This window comes from Chaetodon trifascialis, chromosome 5 (genome assembly GCF_039877785.1).
Source record: "Chaetodon trifascialis isolate fChaTrf1 chromosome 5, fChaTrf1.hap1, whole genome shotgun sequence".
In the NCBI taxonomy this organism is placed as follows: domain Eukaryota; kingdom Metazoa; phylum Chordata; class Actinopteri; order Chaetodontiformes; family Chaetodontidae; genus Chaetodon; species Chaetodon trifascialis.
The window spans coordinates 9,998,299-10,015,354 of record NC_092060.1 but is presented as its reverse complement, the minus strand read 5'-3'; the positions used below and the strand labels follow the sequence as shown (position 1 = coordinate 10,015,354).

At 44.2% G+C, this 17,056-nt stretch overlaps 1 protein-coding gene across 1 annotated transcript in view; it reads left to right on the top strand.

Annotated features, from left to right (window-relative positions):
* The window catches only part of gpc3 (glypican 3), a 100,016-nt gene that overhangs the window by 63,355 nt on the left and 19,605 nt on the right, over window positions 1-17,056 (top strand). The window contains exons 4-6 of the mRNA XM_070963486.1: window positions 4,209-4,348; window positions 4,861-4,986; window positions 9,098-9,209. Of these exons, the coding sequence (XP_070819587.1) occupies window positions 4,209-4,348; window positions 4,861-4,986; window positions 9,098-9,209 (378 nt within the window). The remainder of the gene's footprint in view (window positions 1-4,208; window positions 4,349-4,860; window positions 4,987-9,097; window positions 9,210-17,056) is intronic.

The window sequence follows — 17,056 nt, the reverse complement described above, 5'->3', positions numbered from 1 at the left end:
CTGCCGAGCACACCAGTTGTATATTGTTACACACTCGATACAGTTTGGTGATTAATTATGAGACTAATATCTCATATCTCTTTGTGGGCCTCTAACATTTTTTGTCAATAACACGCTTTTCATCAGCTCTCGTTTTTGTTGTTTTCCCCATTGCGCGTGACAACAACTGAAGTAGATCAAATCACATCGGAAGTGTTGCTGCAATGAGGAAACAAGAGCACTAATTAAACCTCTGCTGCATCTTTATTGCTTATTAACCCTTCAGACATGTAGCCTCCAGCAGACACAACAATCAAACTCTGCTTTACAGACATTTAGATTTCAGACATGCAATGAATCATATTTATAAATGCTGTAAGATGTCTTCAACGTTATTAGCATTATGCAAGCTTAATTTGAATAACAGCAGATAAATGCAGGTGCTTAAAATGCCAATCTGCATTTTTCTGACCACTTAAATTACAGCTATATTTGCATTTATGATTGAAAAGTTGGACGTGATGATGAGAAATTAGCAATTTGTTAGTTTAGTAACTTCTTTGTGCTGTTTAAATTAAGCTTTAAAAGCATAAGACAAATATATGTTTTAAAAGACCTGCCAGTCAAATTGTTGTTAAATGCTGCTGAAAATCTCCTTCTCGTTTGTTTAATCCACACAGGAGAAAAAGTGCAAGAATGAAGAGTTTCTGTTTTCCAGGGGATTGTGTGACTATATTGTGACTATATTTACCATAACCATATTTACCAAACTACAGTGTGTTTGTAATGTTTTTACTGACTGATCGTCATTTGTATGCTACATAATTATTGATCATTTGGTTATAAATCTCAATTCCACATCTGTGTTACATCCTCTGAACTAAAAAGCCATTCATCAAGTCTTTATTGTTCTCCCTGCGCTGACAATTTGCCCCTCATTGCGCCTTATCGGCAAGTCTATCAAATTCCCATCACAGACCCGTTTTCCGCCCTTCTTTGATGAAAACATCATGTACCTACTTCACACCCACAAATCTGACTATTTCATCCACAGTAATGTGTATAAAATCAAAAAGATATCGAGCTTTAATGGCTTTTCACAGCTCTGAATGCTTCAGGAATTGCAGAACTCTGAGTGAGAAGTGTGAAATACGTTTTTCTTACAAGCATCTCTTTAACCTTGATTCGCAAACAGCTAATGTCTCACTTTAATCAGACTGATACGCACAGCTTCCTCATCTATTTCAGGTCGACCTATATGCTTTAGCATCGACACTACAGGTCTCACCATGCAGGGGAACTTTTGTAATCCAACCTTGTGCCAGAAACAAATGATTATATTCACAATATTTGGGGATTTGTTGATCTCATTAAAGTGAAGCAGAGAATCCTGAACCGGTAGATTTTCTAAATAGGCATACTGAGCTGAGCTGATTAGTGAGATTTGGAGATTAGACTGAAACAAGTTACCTGAAACTCTGTGTGAGTACATGTCTTATGCTGTAAATAGCTTTTATCTGTGTGTTTCAGTGCTTCATATCCACAATATATGGATCATTTCAACAATGGGGAAACCTATTTAATGTCAATGTAGAGATGAAATTGGATGATTATTTTCTAAGACTTGGCAGCTGAGGTGGATTTTGTGATGCTGGTGTTTCTATGCTGCTCTGCTATACCTGTTTTCAGTTCCCTGCTAGTTTTATAGGATATATGAGACAAGAAAGGTTGGGAACAACTGCTCCACAATTTCCATTCAAATCTCCAAAAAGCCTGCCTTAATAAAACAACAGTTTGAGATATTTGCGAACAATTTACATCACGTAGGACTGAAAGATATTGTTGCACCATATTCTTCATTTCCAGCCCAGACAGAACAGGATCTGTTTGAAGATATAACCGTGATAGCTGTCTGGTATTACTTTACTTCTGACACATGGTGAGACGTTTTCACTTCACTGGGAGAATTTAAAAGGGCTTCAGCTGAAATAGGATGTCTGCATTTCACCAGAAGTCAGTTTCTATGCTGGTGACAACAATGCAGAGAGGAGGAGGATGAAGAGGAGGAGGGCTGAGTGCTGACTCAGTCTCTCCCCTGAGCCTGGACTCCTCAGGAGCACAAACATTACTCACCAAACATTCTACAGTATGTTGTTACAGCTGTGCATGGCACCTTGCCACCTTTACAACACTGATAGTACCACCCTCCCTCCTCAAACGGTTTGCTTATTAATAACTCACTGGGATCAAGATGAATGTATAATCCTCATTATACATTAGTGTCAGCATCCTCGTGCTATTGATTTGTTTTGAGTTTACCTTTCCACCATGTTTGCACAAGCACAGGGCCACATGGAACCTAAGATGCAGGTGTGCAAGTGCCCGAACATGTGGACTGTGAGGCTGACGTATGTGTGTGTGTGTGTGTGTGTGTGTGTGTGTGTGTGTGTGTGTTGTATTACTGGCTGTCAGCACCTCTCTCCCTCAGTGAGGCTGGCTGCTCGGTGCAGATAAAAGTGTGCAGATATTTCCCAGCTCTCATGCTGAGGCAGGCTTTATCTGCAGACTCTCCTGTTGGTTGTGTTAGTCCAGCCCTGGGTGATATTAATACCCCACTAATGAGCCCTTTCCTTGAAGAATCCGGAAACAATCGGTGGGTGGGGGGTGGGAGCGGCGGCGCTGAATCAGTCTTTCCCTTGTGCCACAACTCCCCTACGGCTTCCTGGGAACGCACAAACAAAAAGAGGAACGCAGCTCCAATCACATTAATCATGGCCTGTGGGAGCGCCGACACTCGCTCCAGGCGCAGGAGAATGAGAGAATTACACGAGAGGAAGATGTGGAGGGAGAGACTGGGGTGACAGAGACCATGGGCTGATGTGTGTGTGTGTGTGTGTGTGTGTGTGTGCGTGCGTGCGTGCATGCGTGTGTGTGTGTGATTTTCTCCAACTGCATGGTAGGGGAGCGTTAGTGGAGATGGCTAGTCAGGGATGCTGGGTGTAGGAGACTCAACCATCTGTGACTATCAGAATGGTGTGTGTGTGTGTGTGTGTGTGTGTGTGTGTGTGTGTGTGTGTGTGTGTGTGTGTGTGTGTGTGTGTGTGTATGTGTGTGTGTGTGTGTGTGTGTGTGTGTGTGTGTGTGTGTGTGTGTGTGTGTGTGTGTGTGTATGTGTGTGTATGTGTGTGTGTGTGTGTGTGCATGTGCGTGCTGTATCCTTGGATGGCAAGGCTGTATTGATTAACCCTGATGATTCTATCTTACAGCTGATCAGCATTTCTGTGTGTGTCAGCATGGGTGCAATAAAGTGTGTGTGTGTGTGTGTGTGTGTGTGTTTATATAACACGTGTGTTTTTTTTATGTAGGAGTGGATGTTTATCATGTTAAAGGGTTTAGGTGCATTATGTTGAAATGAGTAATTGCATGAAGTGATTCATTTTTGTCTATGCTGGGGAATCTGAGGGTATACGTGCATGCGCACGCATGTGTGTAGTAGTGTGTGTAGTGTGTGTATCTGGCCTCGGTTGCCACCATATAAAGATGTCCAGTGCTTCTCTATCTGGTCACATCAGTATTCAGCAGCAGGGGTGCCAGCCTATTCACTTAGAGGGGAGCTGGGCACAATTAGCTGTTAACATTACATGGCAGAATTAAGCCACAATCCCCGGGGGAAATTAAACCTCAGGCAAATCAGTAAACCACAAGCCAAACATTAACATCCATTTGCATTTTTATTGCACCTGAAAAGAATGTGCCAGGTCCATTATCTCGAAGAGACAGAGAGGGACTTCTTATTTATTATTGTTATGTCGTCCCGTGTGGAAACACAATGGCATTTATGTGCCATGGGAAAGACGACGCAAACGAGAGGCCTTATTTTCACGCTCGCGTTTTTGGAGTGTTATGATTACAAATTCGAACAAGGCGGAAACGGCTGGCAGAGGATACAATGACTTGTTTGTTATGCAAATCCCCCCGCTTTCATCCCTCCCAAAAATAAACAAACCCAAACAGATGACAATTTGCGGAGGGGCTCAGCTGAGTAAGGCCGGCAGTTTGGCGGTTGACAGGTTCTTACTGTCTGCAGTGTTGCTGCTATTAAGAGTCTGAATAAACAGGCTTACGGCCAGGAACCGGGAGCAATGAAACATAAGTGGGGTGAAGAGGTTTGGGGACCTGAATTCACTCACTCAATCCCAGAATCTCATTTTCTCCTCTCTCCTCTGCAGGTGAGCGGGATGTGTGGAAACGCTCCTCAGCGCGCCTCTCGCTCCGTCGGGTACCCTCCTCCCCACCATCCCGCCTCTGCAGCCCGCAACGCGCAGCCCTCGTCCTCGGACTCGGATGAGACCCTGGCCGGTCTCCGCAGGTGAGCAAATCTGCAGCCGTAATCCAGACCGAGACCCTTCCAGCTGTCGCTCTCCAGACCACTACAGGAGCAATATGTGCCTGACAGACAAAGACTGTCCCTGACACTGTGGACAAGTTTCCTCCTGTTTCCTCGTGGCACTCAGTCTTTCTCCACTTGAGTGTTTTTAACACCCCTGATGCAATAACAGGCTTAAATGAACAGTGTAATAATGCCCAGCGGGGGCTGCTGGCCTCGGCAGCACAATTGCCAGATTAATGTCAATTAGGAATAGAGGCACTGCTTATTCTTGCCTCTTCAGCGTGCTTTCAGTGTTACCCAGCTGAATTCCCTCTCTTCTTCTATCTCTGCCTCTTCTTCTTTGTGTTTTTTTTCTTTGTTTCTCTCACTCCAGGACAATTGATCTTTTTTCTCTTCTCCCTGCTGATGTGTGTGAGTCATATTCAGATTAGCTGAAATTTTGTTCTTTGTCTCTCTCTGTGTTGAGCGTTTCCTTTCTCTGCCTGCTTCAGAGACTTCATATCCAACCTGAGAGGCTTCAGCTCCTTCTACAGTGGTCTTGGGGAGGCGCTGTGCAGCCGTGAGCCTGCTCCAGCGAACCACTCCCTCTGCTGGAATGGGCAGGAGATGACAGACAGGTAAATCAGTGTCTCTTTTGCCTGTAGCTGTAAAACAAATGAATGTGCCTGCAGACTAGTCCTCAGTCTTGCACAGCCTGCAGTCCTGCTCATGTTTATCAGCCTTCTAAAGGATGAAAGCTAAATGATGGTATACAAATAGTCTGCTCTGATTCTTGAATTCCCAATACTCCAGCAGCACATCGAGGAGAGTGTAGGTGAGTTGAAGGGTAAGTTTGCCCAGAGCTGATGAGCTTCACACGAGGGCCCCCCTCTCCCACTGAGTGTGAGTGTAAATCTTGACTTTGGCTCTATGGGATGTTATTAATGTCAGGCGTGCTGTCACCTTCTTCTCGCTTAGTTAATTGCTGTTTCGATCGTTCTCCCCTCTTTCATCCAGCATCTCCTGTGCACACTGCACAACCTCATTTGGTTTTCGCAATATTTCACTTCACCCCTGTCCGTGGGCTCCACACATCATAACCTCTTCCTCTTCGTCCACGCCGTCAGCCGGGCCCCAATTTCAATTTGGCTTAGATAGTTCTAGATATCATTCTTTTTTCTTTCCTGCTTTGTAAATTATGTGTAGAATTTAACCAATGCAGAGATGCACATTTCAGACGAGAAGCGCTGCAGGTTAATGTTTCACCTCTTTTCCCAGAGATGGACAAAGAATAAATTCTGAGCTTTTTCAAACTGCTGAAAGAGAGTCTCTCACAAAGACAGAAAAGAAGCTCAGTCTGAGGAGGAGGCATCAGGTTGGCATGAGGGCAAAGCTGTCCTGAGGGTGTGATTACAAGCTGGACCAAACAGTGCGATAGGAAGGTACAGGGAGGCGGGAAAGGAGACCAAATGATGGAAAGATTACAATGTCTCGCGGCTAGCAATTCTCCGAGTCTGCGAGGGCACATGTCCTCAAATTCACTGCGGGTCCATTTTCACTGTGAGATTTGTTCTGGATCATCTTCCATTATCCTCCCAGAGAGGACCTTCTCCAGAGCCAAACCTGGCATTCATGCTCATATTGTCTCATGCAGATAAATTTAGATTGGGCGGGTGGGCTGTGTGTGTGTGTGTGTGTGTGTGTGGGGGGGGGGGGGGGGGGGGGGTAAGCGCTGGAGGGGTCGGGTACTGAATGTCTCTGATACTTGAGGAGTGATCTTTAGAGCTAAATATGGCGCTTTTTATCAGACGTGTTTACCATCCCACCTGGAGCCCAGATCAGAAGAGCAACACTTTTCACCACATCAAAGAGCGTTACACTGATTAACTGTGATAACAGATGCGATGCCGTGTCAGCTCAAAACATTACATTTCCATTCCTCTTTCGGATCTAATGACGGTGTAAACTTGTGTGTGACATGTGATAAAAGATAAAATGCTGCGTCAACTATGAACATTTAATTTAGGGGCTGTATGAAAATGAATAGGGGGGAGAAGTCAGGAAATGGGGAGGATATTGTTATTTTGTTTTTGTTTTTTTGGCCTAAATTGATATTTTATTTCAGTCTTGCAGAATAATTAATAGCTAAAGAAAAAGTTACAATAATAAGACAACCTTCCGTTGTACAATGTTTTATTTGTGTGTGTTTTTCAGGACAATACACACTGATCAGCAGCACTGTAGATGTGTAAATGAAGATGTGCCAGTGTTAACCAAAAGGCTCATTTTCAACTGCTGTTGAGTAGGACTGTCTTGTTCATGGGAGACTGACAGCCATGCTGATCCTAGCAGCTCTATGAGGCTGTACAGCTTTGCCTTGAGCTAAATACTAATGCCAGCATGCTAGCACGCTGATGTAAAGCCGCTGTAATGTTTACCATGTCAATAATCATAGTTTCGCATGTTAGCATTCTAACTTTTGCAGTTATCTCGTCAAAAAACAAAGTGTAGATTATAATTTTGATCTTGTGGTGTTGTTCAAGGAAAAGTTTAGGGATCACCAAAGTAATCACAATTCCTCCTAAGGGGAACAGGAATGTCAATTTCATGGTAATCCATCCAATACCTGTTGAGAAATCTCACTAAAAAACACAAATGTGAGTCTCATGGTGGCAGGAGAGGAAAAGTCAGGGATCACCAAAGTCATTAGAGCAGAGTACATTCTGTGGGTACCATATCTGTGCCTTCCATCCTATTGTTGTGGACCGACAGACAGATGGGCCAACACAATCCCTCGAGCCATGCCACGAACATGACTGTAAATAACATTTTCACACGTTGTGGGGAAGCTGTCGTAGCTTTTTGTGTGTTTGTTTCCTGTCTCGAGACAAAGGTTCACAGCACACATGAATAGCTCTGAAGCTTTGTGCCACTCCGGTAATTTCCACACAGTCCCTTGCAGCTCTTTTCATGATATCATCTAAATTTGATTCTGTTTTTGCTCGATATGGCATTCAGCCAGAAGAAGTGCGGTGTTTTAACAGTAACAACCACAGTGTTTACACACCACGGGACATGAAGTGTGATCAAGTGGTGTGAAAAGCGTCAGACTCCATTATTTATTTCCTCAACACCTGGACTCCCGTGTCTCTCCTCCTTTTGTCGTTTATTCTGATGTGAGAGCCAGCTCATTCACACTGGACCTAATAGCATAGTAATTGGTGTTAGATTAGATTAGGTTATCACTGGAGTTAACTGGTCTGTTCAGATCTGCTAGCAGCAAACAATAACACAGAAATGATCAGATAACAAACTGAGAGCTGACAACTGGAATGATCAATGATGAAAAACAGTCAAATTGCGTCTCGGTATAATTATCTGACTGGCATCCATCATGTGGAACACTAACCTGCCTCTGCTCCTTATCTTCACTCAAAATCTCCCTCGCGTAATCCTCCTTCCTCGACCCATATTTCCCCTTTTCCTCTTCTAAATGGATCACACATCTCCCTCCATTATTAATGTGCTAATTAGCAGCGGATGGGGGTGAGATCATGGCTAATAAGAAGAATAAATAACTTGGGAAATGTAATTTGAGTTTAATGAAAAGTCTCACTTCAGGCAGAGTGGAAGACTGATGAATGGAGATGGCAGGTGAAAGGTGTGTATGTGTGTGTGTCTGCTCAGGGCTGTGTCACAGAGATGAGAAAAGACAATGACCTCATGCTTTGCACACACACATACATTTTTTAAGGCCCTTTTCTCTCTCACTAACCTTTCAAAATCAGTTTTGCCCACTCCTGTCCATTTGTCCTTCATCTCTCCAACATTTGCGGCAGTATAGCTGATGACATTTACGCTGAGATATGACCTCTGCCCTCACCACCACATGGACTCCAGTTCATCTAAACACGCTCATCTCATATGTGCAGGAGTGAGTTAGCCTCCCCCCCAGAGCTGTGATGTTGTGGTGGGAAGGAGTTAATTCCTGTCACTCCCAGAAGCAAAGAAAACACCTGCAGGAAAGTTTGAGACTCACCAGCTCCTCCTCTTGATGACTTGCACAGGTGTCAACAGAGCCATGTTTCCTCAGTTACACAGACATGTAAGCACCTGCCTGTAGGCTAGCTGTGCCTAAATATACCCTCACCGCTAAAGCGGGACAAAAGTACATCTCCACTAATGCCCTGTTACATGGAGATGATTAAAAGCCATTAATGTCCAGTTTAATGTAGCATGAAATTAATTAGCAGCTGGACTTTGTTTAATGGTTAAACTCCTTTGAGGATGTTTTTACATCATGATGTTTATGAATCAAATTTTATGCATAATGCCTCAGTCTGAGTACATATCCTGATAAAGGACAGCGCTGAACATCAATAGTTTCTTTCTAAGAAGTATGCAGTCTCCATGGCTTTTACTAAAAATATGACCTGAAACATTATAAATGTTATTTCCTGTTCAACTGTCTAGACGTAACGCCTTCAGTGATGGAAAAGTCAATCCTTTCTTTGGGGTCGAGTTACAAATGAACTTTCCAGCTCTGGAAATCGGCCCTTAAACTAAAAACCAACATTCACCTTATCAACACAAGACTGTGATAAACACCTTGTTTGGCGTGATGGAGCAATGGTCATTAAGCTTTCCATTCAGGAAGCTTACACTGAAGTTTCTAAATTCAGTGAAACTCCTCTAAAAAAATCAGAAACATGTGAGTCTCGTGTTCATGTATCCATCCTGTTCTGTCAGGTTTCCTGGGCCTGGTCTGAAACGATCACATCCCAGCTCCGAGTCCCGAAGCAACAAGCCCCCGGAGCCAGTAATCAGCCAGATCATAGACAAACTCAAACACATCAACCAGGTGAGCTGTGTGCATGTGTTGTCCATGTTTTTGTGTGTTTTGTACATGCACCACACGTCATGTTGTTCCCGTGCAGTCTTGTTTTTAACTGTTTTACAGGAAGTTCAAACACTTCCAGTCTCTGTGGAAGTTGCCCACTCCTCTGCGGAGGTGTGAGAGTTTACCTTACCATTAGTTCTGCCTCTTGTTTCACAATTGCACATCGATTTCCAAGCTGCTGTAGGTCTTACTCTGCAGCTCCAGCGGGGGTCAGCAAAGAACAGGTGAAGATGTGAAATGAAGAGGCTTTGTGCTTTCTATTTCATATTTCAGAGAAACTCCATCGACAAGCTGTGTCCAAGGTGATGTCACAGCCCGACTCTTTTTAGAATCAATGAAACAGGAAATTTTTTGAAAAGACATTTTATTTTCTGTCTAAAAAGAAAAAAAAAAAAACCCAAAACAAACTCTTATTAGACACAAATCCACCGAAGTGGCGACCAGACGAGGACGCGTTTTCTGAGAGAGATGGGAAGTTGTTGTGACGGCCAAGCATTATGTCCTCCATCCACAGTGAGCCCCAGCTGTCATCAGGGCAGAAGCCCCCGTTTTTCACAGCTGCCATCACCATGGAAACCACCTTTTGGAGAGCACTGAGTGAGTGCAGAGATACTTGCGTGTAGGTTCAAAGTCTGCCTCTGTAGGTACATGTATCAGCCCAGAGATCTGTCTGTATTTCCAGGTTCCTGGTGGTTGCACTTATAGCTGTCAACACGTCGGATTGCCACTGACCACCTACCACACCCCACCCTCCCCCGCCACACACACACACACACACACCATCTCCCATCTGAAAAGTGTGTTTGCGTGTGTGCGTTTTGGTATGCATGTGTGTGTTTGAGCCTCTGAGTGCTACAGGCCTGTCACAGAGGATTACAATCCTTCTCTCCTGTTTAAACAAGATGGGAGATCCAATACGCAACTGTGGACCTTCCTCCACTCCCTGTCTGACAGCCAGAGACCCTCAAGAAAAATACAGAGGGTTGTGGTTTGAGACGCTGCAATTTTCTCAATTACTTTAGCTGTATTAGCTCATTCACACTGCTGTAAGCGAAAGGAGCGTTACTTGGACAGGAGTGTTTCCTCACTCTAAACCCTCTTCAAAATCCCCACAATTCCTCCTATATCTGACTCTGAATGTTTTATGAAGGTTTAAAAGATGATTGCGGCTTATAAAAACATGGGCATTGTTTTATAGTTCAGAGCACCTTTTCTACTCTTCATAAAAAAATATTGCATTTTCTGCATTGCATTATTGTATCTGATGAGATCAGGGAGCATTGAAACATCATTGAAATAAAGCTCAATGGGACAAGAAGCAGGAGTGGTCAGATGATCAGACAGGATGTAAACTTACAACTGTTATGCCAGATTGTCTAAGCCACTTTATTTTGTGGTAAAACAAAAAGTGTGTGTATATGTCAGAAAAATCCGCCATTGTACAGGAAAACTGTGTGAACTCAACTTTGGTAAGCATGTTAGGTCAAAGCTGAAGCAGAAGTTTGGTCTTTAAAATATGACTACAATGCACAGTTTGGGTAATAATTTTGCTGCTCACCTGCATTTTTCTAACCTGGATGTTTGCCTGAAATGATTGTCTTACTGTGTTTGTTTCCTGCTCCTGTGTGCAACATTCCCAGATCTCAGACCTTGTTGAGTACAACGTTAAAAGTCCAACAGGAATGATGACCAAAACAGCAGAAATAACATCCAAGTTGTAATAAACCAGAATATTCCTTTAATGTTAAAAACACAGGACATGCACACACATGCACGCAAACGTAATAAGCCTTTCAAGACTTCTTGCTCTGACAGGGGCAAACATCTGTATCCATATGACTACAAGCAGAGCTGCTGCAGCGCAGACTGTTTACTGTGTAGATCAGGTTCCTGATAGGCTTTTGATGAGATTTTGCAAGAAAATGCGGTTTGGTGAAATGAGTGAGCTCATTGTGTTACAGACATTCAAACAATCCCTTAGAAACATGGACACAGTCACACTCCCTCTCTCTCCGTGTGTGTGTGTGTGTGTGTGTGTGTGTGTGTGTGTGTGTGTCTCAGTAACCTAATATTTCTCATTGACTCCCATGTGGTGCTGATGACGTGGTGTACATGTGGACATTTGGGGGTTTTGAATCTGTTTCCATAAACGCCTGATATTTATGCAGATTAGCTATTCACAAGGGAGCATTTAATCCCATATCTGATGACCATACATACAGAGTCAAGTACATTTCTGCCTGAACTCAAACTTCCCTTTAGATCTCAACTTCAATGGACTGGAATAACATCTGACAAAAGACTGACTGTGCTTGATTGCATATTTCATGTGCAGTAAAACTGTTTATGACTCATCGCCATTTGTGCACAAATGAGATTACATAAATATTTTTACTACAAATCATCACAATACTGAGGTGTACAAAATAACAGGAACGCCTCACAATATGATGCAATATAATACACTCGTCCTGCAATAAAAACTCCCTTTTGGGGAGTTAACAATATCACAGTTTTCTTGTGCCTGAGAGAGCTCGTTCAACTTCATGGTAACTTTTGAGTTTTCAGTTTATGATGTTTATATATCCGTTTTCATTATTTTGTAAGCTGTTCCTGTTATTTTGTCTAACCATTTGGATATGCATTTTTAAAATTAAGTCAGTGTTTTGAGCTAAATGCTAATGTCAGCATGCTAACGACAATGATAACATTCTGATGTTTAGCAGTTATAATGTGCCCTGTGTTCGACTTCTTATTTTAGTGCATTAGCATGATAGCATTTGCTAATTAGTACCAGAACCTCATGGTGATACCAGTGGAAAAGTCAGAGGATCACTCAATATAGTAGGACTCACCCTGTCAGGAACATGAATGACTGGATAATACTTCATGGCAATCAATCCAATTGTTGTGAAGACATTTCACTCTTAGCCTCATGGATAGGATATATCATCTGGAAATCACTAATTTCTGTACAAAGCTTTATGTCATTCCATCCAGTAAATGTTGAGAATTTTCACTGGATCAGTAGAAACCTGCTGGTCAAATAAAAGAAATAATTTCAAAAGTCATTGGGATTTATCCTCAGGGCACCGTGAAGTGTTGGACCGACCGACTGATGATGCTAGTGTGGCTAAAAACATATCTGCCAATGGAGTCAACTGGTGTCAGGCAGCTTTGCTTTACACTCCTGCTAAATGTTTATTGACTACACACAGTATTTCACGGTCCTAGCTGCTCTGCACCGGCATGTTGTAAACAACCTCTGAAGGCACTGGAGAAAGTGATGTTGTTTAGTTAAAAGCAGTTTTACAAGGTAAAACCTCCCCGTCAGTTGAAAGACCACCAGCTCTGGATGTTGCGGGGCTAAAAGCAAATGCACTAATTAACCATCTGATACGAGAGAGCAGGCCACAACTCAAGAGATAATTACTTTCATCTGCCCTGTTTATGTGCAGAATGTATGAGGACAGGCCAACAATGAGATGTGTAATGTTCCTGGAAGTCAACCAGGAGAGCGCCATGCTGATTAAAAACTGCACTATTTCAGTCTCGTGATGTCGTCTCCATGTTGGAGCGCTGTGTACAGTATGTTCAGAGCTGCAGGCTGAGGAATGTGGACGTTATTGTCCTTTATATGCATTCAGCTCCACATTCAGGACACGGGTCACTCGCATACAGGCCTTTACAAGTCCTACGAGGCTCTTTTATCCTGCACACGTTTTCCATTTGAATGATCATTATTCCCCTTTTGGCTCGAACAGAGAACACAATCAATGGTTCTTCCAGCTTGTACTGACCCACTTTCTAACCACGAATCAGTCCCAGCCCACGGTATGTGAGACTGTGTCATAAAATATAGGGGCTACACTCTCCAACAGTGAGGGGAACATGGGACCCCTCCAAAGAATCCACTTCCTCCCCACTTTAATCCCCCTGATGTTTCATTCCTCCACTCCTAAGTGCTCCGTGACGATGGCCCTGTGAAATGCAACTATGCAGCGGAAATGTGTCATTTCTCACGTTGTCAGTGTTGATCAGAGTATCAGCAGATACAGGGACAGTCTGGCAGGGAGACCCTTGCCTTTGTGCCTCTGTGAGGCTAAACTAAACACCAAAAGAGAAAAAAAAATCTCTGAGCCAGTCGCCTCAGCTTATAAAACATCGTTTTCTCACGCCTAAAGCAGCTGATGTCACGACTGAGCGGCAGCCAAGTTTAAAGTGAACTGTGCACTATAAATGGATGAAGAGGAATGGCGTTTTACTTCGGTTATTGCTTCTCAATTTGGAATCTTTAAACATTGCAGGACTGCGAGGAGCCATGCATGCTTACACTTTGTTAGAAATTCCTGCGTGAGGTCCTGTCTGCGCGCTCTGCCCTGTTTATGGTAAAGCCGATAAAGACGAGCGTCGACACGCTTTCCTCGGCTGTGCCATCAAGTCGACGATATTGTGTGATGCCAGTCTGACAAGTCTCGCTGTTCTCTAGAACTCTGCTGTTAACTGTGACACTGCATCCAAACTTGGATTGTGTAAAAGCTGGCCGAGCGAGTTCCCCTGTGGAGAGACAGAGCCTATCTGGAGTCAGCGCTCTTAAATTAGAACATATTATTTTGGTGATGTGTTCTTGTTCTGAGGAGATGAGTTTGTTTTTCAGAACATCTGTTTAACTTCCCAGAGTATCGGGTTTCTCCTCTGAACAACTAATCTCACAGGAGATGGTTGAGCTAGTGGCAAAATAGAGCAATTATGTGATTGGTCTTTGATTACAGAGTGTTTCCCACTCATTTGTCAGATGAGTTTGCCATTTGGAGGGTCAGGCCTCCTGGGATTATTCTGACAGCCTCTTCTTGGCTGTACGACTCACTTTGGAGACGATTCATTTGGAATACCACGGATATGAAACACATCTTTGTTGATGATTTTTATGAATCCCTTTCGGCAAAACACAATCATTTCATCTGACGCTGTTAAAATTGCTCTGTCATTTCAAGAACAGCGAGCGTCTTCACAGCGCGTGCCAAAGCTTTTATTTTCTTAGCACCATATTCGAACGTTTTATATTTTACTTCCAGCATTCTCTCTCTCTCTCTCTCACTCCCTGTTCGCTGCCTTTCTTTCCATCTCTCCAGCTGTGCTGAGTTGTGTGTGACAGACTCCAGCTCTGTCGCCCTTCCCTCCTCCAGCCCCCTCCTTCTCCCCCTCTCCTAAAGCCCTAGATCCCCCTCCTCTCCTCCTGCTTCCCAGTCTAATTGAAGCCAGAACCTGGGAAAATCCTGCAGGTAGGACAAGAATCCAGGGTGGAAAATAAACCAGATCCCGAGCGCCACAAATTCCATCACGCAGTCTCACTTCCTCCGAGCCACCGGAGCCTGGGCAGCGTGTGCTCGACACCTCGCGCATGCTTGCATAGAATACACACATGCACACGCACACTTCAGCTGGGACAGTTTTTACTGTGCACACTTGCAGCAGTTAATCTTGCACACACATAGTTAGAAATATAACTGCAGCAGATACATTTCCAGCTGATATACAGCCGTGACATGTAAACATACGAGTGGCTAAAAAATAAAGCAGCACAAGTACTCTTTGAAAAGTATGAATAAATACAGTGAAATGTGTATTATAATTAGAGTAGAGATAGAATTGAAGCTGCTTCACGACAAGGCCAGCATGCGGTGGCCTTTTCCTACAGGGTGTGCTTACAATCAGACTAATAGACACCATGGGTGTCAGACTAGGCCTGCTGTTTTGTAAACTTACACTTGCTAACCTGGCCATTATGGTCGCTCCGCTCAGAGGCTGACTTCTGTTTGATGTTATTTACTGAGGGTTTTTGAAGCGTTATTTAATATACCCCCTTAGGGGCCTTTGTCCTCTCGCCTTCCTAGTTTTTATGTGTGCGAAGCACGACTGCTCGGAAAGGAGGAGGAGGAAGGAGGGCTGTTATTGCGCTATATTTGTGAGCAGGGAGAAGCCACGAGGGTTCTTTAAATGAAGTGTGACACCTGGTGTAAACCTCTGAGGAGCTGCAGGCTGTTTGTGGAGGCAGAGTTGGTATCCCTGTTAGGGCAGCGCACACGCATGTTATCCTTTCACTTTCCTCAGACTCCTGACTGCATGGCAAGTTTAGGATTTGAGGAGTTATAGGGAGTTATGGTTCCTTGACTTTAGGAATCCAACTATCACATGCCCCGCCATACACCACACACACACACCCACACACCCCTCTCGAAACTCCAGCTTTCTCCCCTGCTGGCTGGGAGGTCAGACAGAGCATGTGAGGGCCCTTTTCCTCCCAATTAGTCTGCCTCCTAATGAGGCCCAACCATCCCCTCTACCACTGCCACCCATTCCTCCTTACCTCCGTACCTCCATACCTCCACCTCTCCCTCCCTCCCTTCCTCCTTGTCTCCTTGTTCTCCCCGCCTCACACCCCCCACCATCAGCCCCAAGGCCTAAAGCAGGGTCGCCTCTCTGTACCCACTCCACCCCTTTGCTCCCACACCACTACCACCCCACTGGGTATAATTATCACACAGCCGGCTTATAAAAACCCTGCTGCACAAGCCAGGCAGCCGGCTCGGTAACAAGGAGCCACAGCACACACGTCGTTACCTACGCGTGTGTGTGCTGCAGGCTTTTCATGCTCTCAATCTAATATTTCTTTGAGCTGTCAGGGAGCAGAGACATGAACAGCTGAGTCTTCCTGCTGCACTCTCTGATCTGATCCACACATCCTGGCCTTGTTGTCACTGGGCACAGTCACGTGTTGCTGTGTAACAGGATCCCCCCTAAAGAGGTCAGGGGGTCACACTTCCTGTTTCCTGTCTCTGCTAGGTCATCAGAGGGTCTCTCTGTGAGGGTCAGGGACCTCCTCTGTTCCTCCTCTGCCTTTTGTTTGGGGCAGCGGTGTTCTGGGGGGCACAACAGAGCAGAGGCTCCTCTCTGGACCTGTCAAAGTGTTAGCGCTCCATGACTTTATCAGTCCCCCTCCTGCCTCTATGCCTTTACTTCTTGCTAGAAACCCATGTCAGTATGTGGTAGTTCTCTCTCTCTCTCTCTCTCTCTCTCTTATTCTCTTCTACGTCTCCCTCTTCGCCTCCATTTTGTTATTTTCTAGCATTCTAAAGCAATTTTCTCTGGATTTCTGCAACAGGCCAACCGAGAACAGCTGGTTGAAGCCCCAGAGCCCACTGAAGCTTGTGCAAGCACAAGCAACATCTTCCACACAACTATCACCCGCATACCCAACCGAATGTCCGCCGGCTCCTGCTAGGTGTGATCATGGGACCTGCAGTGATGGTCTGCTGATGTCGAAATGGAGGGTTTCTTAGCAACACATGACTCTGGGAACCACAGCGATAACGTGTAAAGCAGACGAGCAGCAGACAAAAAGAGATTGTCTGAAGGGCGTAATCTGATTTAGCAACCAGTGGCCTGTGCAGGAATGAGACTTTTTAAACTATTAAACCCCATGCAGACAATCAGGCATATTCACAGACATAAGGGAAGTTTTTCATTTGGTTAGCCTTAAAAAAGACTGAAAATTGTTGTCATACCAAATGTATTTAACACTGCGGGGACTTAACCCTGTGTATTCATGCCCTGTATGGATCAGAGAGAAAACAATGGTTTTTTCCTCCAGAGCTCGCAAGAATTTATTCCATCTGCTATGAAAAATGTATAGTTTTCATTAGCTTTCAGTTATTAACCAGAAGAGGAACAAAGTCCCTGCCAGCATAGTCTAAATATTCATTCAGGTTTCAGTCTAATCTAGAGAAATCTGGAAATAGCTTTATGGG